The sequence below is a fragment of the Larimichthys crocea genome, chromosome XXIV (genome assembly GCF_000972845.2).
Source record: "Larimichthys crocea isolate SSNF chromosome XXIV, L_crocea_2.0, whole genome shotgun sequence".
NCBI classification, from domain to species: domain Eukaryota; kingdom Metazoa; phylum Chordata; class Actinopteri; family Sciaenidae; genus Larimichthys; species Larimichthys crocea.
In genome coordinates, this window is record NC_040034.1 from 5,132,964 (window position 1) to 5,141,668 (window position 8,705).

The 8,705-nt window shown below is 49.2% G+C and overlaps 1 protein-coding gene across 1 annotated transcript in view; it reads left to right on the plus strand.

Moving 5' to 3' along the window:
* The window catches only part of pank2 (pantothenate kinase 2), a 7,470-nt gene extending 2,362 nt beyond the window's left edge, over nt 1-5,108 (plus strand). The window contains exons 2-7 of the mRNA XM_027275207.1: nt 1,210-1,562; nt 2,565-2,818; nt 2,927-3,103; nt 3,184-3,307; nt 3,675-3,800; nt 4,345-5,108. Of these exons, the coding sequence (XP_027131008.1) occupies nt 1,210-1,562; nt 2,565-2,818; nt 2,927-3,103; nt 3,184-3,307; nt 3,675-3,800; nt 4,345-4,401 (1,091 nt within the window). The 3' untranslated portion in view covers nt 4,402-5,108. The remainder of the gene's footprint in view (nt 1-1,209; nt 1,563-2,564; nt 2,819-2,926; nt 3,104-3,183; nt 3,308-3,674; nt 3,801-4,344) is intronic.
* The last annotated feature ends 3,597 nt before the right edge of the window (nt 5,109-8,705 follow it).

Genomic DNA, 8,705 nt, shown 5'->3' on the forward strand with positions numbered 1-8,705 from the left:
TGTGTGTGTGGTGTCGGTGTTATGTGTGTGTGTCTGTTGTGTGGTGCTGTGTGTGTAGTAGTGTGTATGTGTTGTTGTGTCTGTGGTGTTGTCTGTTATTGTGTGTCGTTGTGTGCTGTTGTGTCTGAGTGTGTAGTTGTACTGTTGTGTATGATGTGTGTGATGTGTCTGTGTGTGTGGTAGTGTATGTAGTCGTTGTGTGGTTGTTATGATGGTTGTGTATGGTCTGTGTGTTGTGTGTCTGTATGTGTGTTGTGTGTATGTGTGTGTGGTATGTGTCTGTGTTGTTATGTGTGTGTATGTGTGTGTGTGTATGTGTGTGTGTGTGTGTGTGTGTCCTGTGTGTTGTGGTGTGTAGTATGTGTGTTTTGTGTCTGTGTGTGTTGTGTGTGTATGTATGTGTGTGTGTGTCTGTGATTGTGTATGTGTATGTGTGTGTAGTGTTGTGTGTGTGTGTGTGTGTTGTGTGTGTTGTGCTGGTGTTGTGTGTGTGTGTGTGTGTGTGGTGTGTGTGTTGTCTGTGTGTGTGTGTGTCTGTTGTGTATGTGTGTCTTGTCTGTGTGTGTGTGTGTGTGTAGTGTGTCGTGTGTGTGATGTCTGTGTGTGTGGTGTTGTGTCTGTGTCTGTGTGTGTGTGTGTGTGTAGTGTTTGTCTTTTATGTTGTGGTCTGTGTGTGTGTGTTGTGTGTGTGTGTGTGTGTGTGTGTTGTGTTGTGTTTGTTGTGTGTGTGTGTGTTGTGGTGTGTGTGTGTGTGTGTGTGTGTGTTGTATGTGTGTGTTGTGTTTGTGTGTTTGTGTGTGTGTGTGTTGTATGTGTGTGTGTGTGTGTATGTGTCTGTTTGTGTGTCTGTGTGTGTGTCTGTGTGTGTTTGTGTGTGTGTCTGTCTGTGTGTGACACCGTCAGCTCACACCGTCAGCTCACACCGACACAGTCAGCTCACACCGACATCGTCAGCTCACACTGACACCGTCAGCTCACACCGTCAGCTCACACCGACACAGTCAGCTCACACCGTCAGCTCACACTCACACCGTCAGCTCACACCAACAGCTCACACCGTCAGTTCACACTCACACCGTCAGCTCACACCGTCAGTTCACACTCACACCGTCAGCTCACACCAACAGCTCACACCGACACCGTCACCCTCAGCTCACACCGAGCACACACGGTAAATGACCAGTGTCTCTGCATGTGTCCTCTCTGCAGCGTTCCCCTGGTTCGGCATGGACATCGGAGGCACTCTGGTGAAGCTGGTGTACTTTGAGCCCAAAGACATCACAGCAGAGGAGGAGCAGGAGGAGGTGGAGAACCTGAAGAGCATCCGGCGCTACCTGACCTCCAACACGGCCTACGGGAAGACGGGCATCAGGGACGTCCACCTGGAGCTGAAGGACCTGACGATGTGCGGCCGGACGGGCAACCTGCACTTCATCCGCTTCCCCACGCACGACCTGCCGGCCTTCCTGCAGATGGGCCGGAACAAACACTTCTCCAGCCTGCACACCACGCTGTGCGCCACCGGAGGAGGCGCGTACAAGTTCGAGTCCGACTTCCGCACCGTAAGTCTGCAGTCGATCCTAACCCGGTCACAGCCGATGATGGAAAGGTCGTCTGTGTTAATGACACATGAATAACAAACATGTAATAAACTGTAACTGAGTTCAGCTCACAGAGGAGACACAGAATAAAACTTTCACATCAAAGTCTGGTCCACATTTAAGTGACGGCGACTTGTGAGTCAGTTATCAGGTAAAGTGCCGACGTACTTTACCTGCTGGAGTCAGTCTGCACCTTTAGTTCAGGCACGCCTCGGTGAATCCTTCATTACGGGCTCGGTGAGCTGTGATTCTCATAGATTGGGCGTCTTTAATAAAGTTATGCCGTGTCATTTAGAAAGCACATGACTGATTGTGAACCACCCAAAACACACCGCATGCGGAGCGGCTCCGGAGCGACAGCGTACTCCACCGTCTGCGACTCACACTAATCCGTTTGTGATGCGCTCAGGTGCGTCTCCGCCAGACACAGAGCGTCGTGAGAACGCACGAGATCTCGTGAATTCACGTATAATCGTGTGATATTTCCGGCTGTAGTCTCTCTGACTCCTGCGATGACATTCCACGCCGCATCTTTTTTCTGGTGTCCTTATAAAAAGGATGTGAGGTGTCATCAATGATTACACCTGAAAACCCCTCACCTGTTGACTTCAGGTCGGCCCCGCCCATGATGACGTGTTCTTGTAATGGAACTCGATCCGCGGTGAACACGGAGTATTTTATTTTGAAAATAAACCAGGGTTTTATTTTGTATTTTGTAGCTGATTTCCTGCTCTGTGCTGAGTTTATGCTCCGTGCTCCGGCGTCCGTGAACAACAGAAGCTCTGTGTGTGTTGCGGAGGGCGGAGACTGTGAGAGCTGACACACTGACTAACATTGAAACAGATCGACTCCGTCACCGTGGCGATCCACATGCCGTGTGTTTCAGGGGTGACGTTCGCATGTCCTCCTGACCACGCCCCCTCAGTGATGTCATCCGTCTTCTCTCTCTCTCTCCTCTCAAAGATGGCCGACCTGCAGCTTCACAAGCTGGACGAGCTGGACTGTCTGATTCGGGGGGTGGTGCACATCAACTCGGTGGTGTCCGGCGGACTCTCTGAGTGTTACTACTTTGAGAACCCCACCGACCCGGACCGCTGCGTCCAGAGGCCGTACACGCTGGAGAACCCGTACCCTCTGCTGCTCGTCAACATCGGGTCCGGGGTCAACTTCCTGGCCGTCTACTCCGAGAGCGAATACAAGCGCGTCTCAGGGACCAGGTAAAGATCGGTGACGGACACGTGACGCAGTCTGGACAGGTGTAATGTGAAGAGTCTTTGGTATGTCAGGCAGCTCACGTCGTCCTCTGTTGGTCTGTCTGCTTGCAGCCTCGGTGGTGGCACCTTCCTCGGCCTGTGCTGCCTGCTGACCGGCTGCTCCACCTTCGAGGAAGCCCTGGAAATGGCTTCTCGAGGGGAGAGCGCGCGAGTGGACAAGCTGGTTCGGGACATCTACGGAGGAGACTACGAGAGGTTCGGGCTGCCGGGCTGGGCTGTAGCCTCGAGGTGAGGTGTGGCTACACGCCTGTGTGTGATGGAACGTCGAGTGTTCGACCTCTGACACGTTTGTTGGTCTCGTTTTGTAGTTTTGGGAACATGATGTTCAAGGAGAAGAGAGAGTCTGTGTCCAAAGAAGACCTGGCCAGGGCGACACTGGTCACCATCACCAACAACATCGGCTCCATCACCAAGCTGTGCGCGCTCAACGAGGTTAGTTATGAGCTGTAATGCTGCTCCACCTTCATGAAGCACCGGTTCTACCCGTCTGTGTGACACCGTGAAGCTTCAGAGATCTGCATGGACCTCTCGTCTGTGGCCGGTTCCTCTTTGCGTTCAGCCTCTTTACGGTGCTGCCTTGTGGCGTCTTGATCAAGCAGCATTGTACAGGGCTATGAAGGCGGAGAGGAGGTAAACTACGACAGCATCCACCCGTCTGTCTCCACCCAAAGCAGGAAAGAAATATGAAGAATGAGATGTTTGTGTCTTCATCTGTCTGTCCTCCACCTCACGTCATGCTTTGTGATCTCAGACTTGATGATGATTGATCCTGATGATTTCTCGTTGTGTAATCTCTCAGAACATCGAGCGGGTCGTGTTCGTGGGTAACTTCCTCCGGGTGAACACGCTCTCCATGAAGCAGTTGGCCTACGCCATGGACTACTGGTCCAAAGGACAGCTCAAGGCTCTCTTCCTGCAGCACGAGGTCAGTAACCCCTCCACCGTCCTCACCAACAGAACAAAGTGGACTTTCAGTTAGAGTTGCACGGTACCCATGACACCCCGCGGTACCAGATCGTAACGGTTCCTACTATACTATAAATTCTACAGACGGTCCTCCCGTGGATTACTAAACTACTGGTGCCAAGAACGAACTCCATGAACACGCTTCGATAGAAACTCGCTTCAGAACAAACAAGCTAAAGTTCTGTCTGGCCCAGACGTGCACGGCTTACAGTCACAAACACGAGACACGCTCACCGTGGCAGAAGCACCGGGCCTGAGCGCCGAGTCTGCCGCGGCGTCAGCGGCTTCACTAATTAGTTTCAGTCTGATTCTTTCTTCAGCAGCTTTCTGTTTATCATGCACCACACAACATTATAAGGAATGAATAAGTATTAATAACTTAGAACAAATACACACAGTTCATAAAGTAATAACTGTGATACTTTGGACAGTGTCGTGTTTCTCCTCCTCTGGTTCCAGCGAGCTCCATGGTTCTAACTCCTCGTTCTCTTCTGGTTTTCCAGGGTTACTTTGGAGCGGTTGGAGCTCTGTTGGGGCTCCTCCACCCTGCTGCGTCCTAATCTGTCCGAGCTGCATCCAAAGAAAGAACTCGTCGATCTGCTGACCGTTGGCACTTTACACTGTTTCAGTTAGTTCCACAGTGGAAGACGCTACGCCCACCTCCAACCACTGTCCCGAACATGAGCAGGTCCTGTTCTGTCCTCAGAGGTGGAGCTGGTGGAGCTGCTGTGGTCAGCTGATCGTCTCTGCAGGACCAGTCTGACACTTTGACTCAGGTTCAGTCCCGGCCGAGCGCTCAAAGCTCTTCACCTGCTTCATGTGTTTGTGTTTGTGTAGCAGGTGGACGGACAGGTGCCGCCTCTGCCTATAAATGGTCAACGCTTCCTGTCACAGTAGACCTGAGGACAGTGATTGGTCGAGTTTAGCATCAGTGCTGCTATCAGGACAGTCTGCCCTGCTGACGTGCCCTCGAGCACGGCGTCCCTCCTGTGGACCAATCAGAGGAGAGGAAACATGAAGATTTGGGCATTTGTGTCTTTTTAATATGAACGTCGTCTGATGTGTCTCATTTTAATGTAATCTATTACTTGAGTAATCCGTCCATGGATTACAGGGACCAGAGTCAACCCTGAAGCTACCTGACGACGAGTTGATCTTAAATAAAGTGCCTGTCAGACACTGTGACATCACTTCCTGTTCTTTGTAACAGTAATTTCAAATTAAAAGAATCTTTCATATTTTTATTGTTTGGAGTTATTTTCATGTAAATGAGCTCAGTCACATGAATAATTATAAAGTCTCATCACTGACACTGTTTATCAATTATGTTAATGAGTTATCCTGTCATAACGACGTCATTAAACGAGTTTATGACATCATTACAGCTGAACATTTTGTTTTATTGAGATCTTTAATTATGTCGTTAACTCAGGAAAATATCACATAATATAAATAAACAGATTAAATGGAAATAAGACGTATGAATTCACGACGTACAAATCAGTGTGTTGTAATATATTTATCTATGGAAGCTCTCAGTGCTCATGCATCTTATTATCTCGTGATAACGAGTTCATTTCATTTGTTTTCTCAAGATCTCGAGTTACATCATGTCGCCACCTCAAAATAACGTGACAATACGAGATCTTCAGAAAATAAAAGATAATCTGGTTTATGAAGTAATTTAAATTGCAACATTGTCATGCTCCTTTAATCTTTAATTATGTCGTTAACTCAGGAAAAAACATTTGCTCTTTTGACATAAAGACAAATAATAAATAAAAAACTCGATCTGGAGAAAACAAATAAAATGAACTCGGGAAATAAGATGAATGAATATTTGACCTCTTTGGGCCTCCGTAGGTTTGAGGCGCCAGCGTGTGTTGTAACATATTTATCTATGGAAGCTCATGGTGCTCATCATGCATTCATACATTTGATGTCCTCTGCTCTCTGATGAAAAGTTCATTTCATTTGTTTTCAGTCTCTTCATGATTTAAAGGATGTCCTCTCCAGGCCTCCGTACAGAGCAGCAGGCTCCAGCCTGTGAGCTGAAGAATGTGAATATATTTGTAATATATTACAAACATATTACAAATATATATTTGTAATATGTTTGTAATATATTACAAATATATTCACATTCTTCAGCTCACAGGCTGGAGCCTGCTGCTCTGTACGGAGGCCTGGAGAGGACATCCTTTAAATCATGAAGAGACTGAAAACAAATGAAATGAACTTTTCATCAGAGAGAGCAGAGGACATCAAATGTCTGAATGCATGATGAGCACCATGAGCTTCCATAGATAAATATGTTACAACACACGCTGGAGCCTCAAATCTACGGAGGCCCAAAGAGGTCAAACATTCATTCATCTTATTTCCCGAGTTCATTTCATTTGTTTTCTCCAGATCGAGTTTTTTATTTATTATTTGTCTTTATGTCAAAAGAGCAAATGTTGTTCCGTAGGAGGCGGTAAAAAGGTTTCGCGAGTCCTACTGAAGTCCACTTCGCACAGCTAAGTCTGCAGATCGAATCCTAACCGTCACAGCCGATGATGGAAAGGTCGTCTGTGTTAATGACACATGAATAACAAACTGTAATAAACTGTAACTGAGTTCAGCTCACAGAGGAGACACAGATAAACTTTCACATCAAAGTCTGGTCCACATTTAAGTGACGCGACTTGTAGTCAGTTATCAGTAAAGTGCCGACGTACTTTACCTGCTGGAGTCCAGTCTGCACCTTTTAGTTTCAGGCAGCCTCGGTGAATCCTTCATTACGGGCTCGGTGAGCTGTGATTCTCATAGATTGGGCGTCTTTAATAAAGTTATGGCGTGTCATTTAGAAAGCACATGACTGATTGGGAAACCACCAAACACACCGCATGCGGCTCTGCGGCCTGCGTACTCCACCGTCTGCGACTCACACTAATCCGTTTGTGATGCGCTCAGGTGCGTCTCCGCCAGACACAGAGCGTCGCGAGAACGCATGAGATCTCGTGACTTCGCGCATAATCACGTGATATTTCCGTCTGTAGTCTCTCTGACTCCTGCGATGACATTCCACGCCGCATCTTTTTTCTGGTGTCCTTATAAAAAGGGATGTGAGGTGTCATCAATGATTACACCTCACATGTTTGACTTCAGGTCGGGCCCCGCCCATATGACGTGTTCTTGTAATGGAACTCGATCCGCGGTGACACGGAGTATTTTTATTTTGAAAATAAACCAGGGTTTTATTTTGTATTTTGTAGCTGATTGTCTTGCTCTGTGCTGAGTTTATGCTCCGTGCTCCGCGGCGTCCGTGAACAACAGAAGCTCTGTGTTGTTGCGGAGGGCGGAGACTGTGAGAGGCTGACACACTGACTAACATTGAAACAGATTCGGCTCCGTCACCGTGGCGATCCACATGCCGTGTGTTTTAGGGGTGATGTTCGCTGTCCTCCTGACCACGCCCCCTCAGTGATGTCATCCGTCTTCTCTCTCTCTCCTCTCAAAGATGGCCGACCTGCAGCTCCACAAGCTGGACGAGCTGGACTGTCTGATTCGGGGGGTGGTGCACATCAACTCGGTGGTGTCCGGCGGACTCTCTGAGTGTTACTACTTTGAGAACCCCACCGACCCGGACCGCTGCGTCCAGAGGCCGTACACGCTGGAGACCCGTACCCTCTGCTGCTCGTCAACATCGGTCGGGGTCAACTTCCTGGCCGCTACTCCGAGAGCGAATACAAGCGCGTCTCAGGGACCAGGTAAAGATCGGTGACGGACACGTGACGCAGTCTGGACAGGTAATGTGAAGAGTCTTTGGATGTCAGGCAGCTCACGTCGTCCTCTTGTTGGTCTGTCTGCTTGCAGCCTCGGTGGTGGCACCTTCCTCGGCCTGTGCTGCCTGCTGACCGGCTGCTCCACCTTCGAGGAAGCCCTGGAAATGGCTTCTCGAGGGAGAGCGCGGCGAGTGGACAAGCTGGTTCGGGACATCTACGGAGGAGACTACGAGAGGTTCGGGCTGCCGGGCTGGGCTGTAGCCTCGAGGTGAGGTGTGGCTACACGCCTGGTGTGATGGAACGTCGAGTGTTTCGACCTCTGACACGTTTGTTGGTCTCGTTTTGTAGTTTTGGGAACATGATGTTCAAGGAGAAGAGAGAGTCTGTGTCCAAAGAAGACCGGGCCAGGGCGACACTGGTCACCATCACCAACAACATCGGCTCCCATCACCAAGCTGTGCGCGCTCAACGAGGTTAGTCATGAGCTGTAATGCCTGCTCCACCTTCATGAAGCACGGTTCTACCCGTCTGTGTGACACCGTGAAGCTTCAGAGATCTGCATGGACTCTCGTCTGTGGCCGGTTCCTCTTTGGTGTTCAGCCTCTTTACGGTCTGCCTTGTGGCGTCTTGATCAAGCAGCATTGTACAGGGCTGAAGGCGGAGGGAGGAGGTAACTACGACAGCACAGTGACAAGCAGAAAATATGAAGAATGAGATGTTTGTGTCTTCATCTGTCTGTCCTCCACCTCACGTCATGCTTTGGATCTCAGACTTGATGATGATGATCCTGATGATTTCTCGTTGTGTAATCTCTCAGAACATCGACGGGTCGTGTTGTGTGGGTAACTTCCTCCGGGTGAACACGCTCTCCATGAAGCAGTTGGCCTACGCCATGGAAACTGGTCCAAAGGACAGCTCAAGGCTCTCTTCCTGCAGCACGAGGTCAGTAACTCCTCCACCGTCCTCACCAACAGAACAAGGTGGACTTTCATTAGAGTTGCACGGTACCCATGACACCCCCGCGGTACCAGATCGTAACGGTTCACTATACTATAAATTCACAGACGGTCCTCCCGTGGATTACTAACTACTGGTGC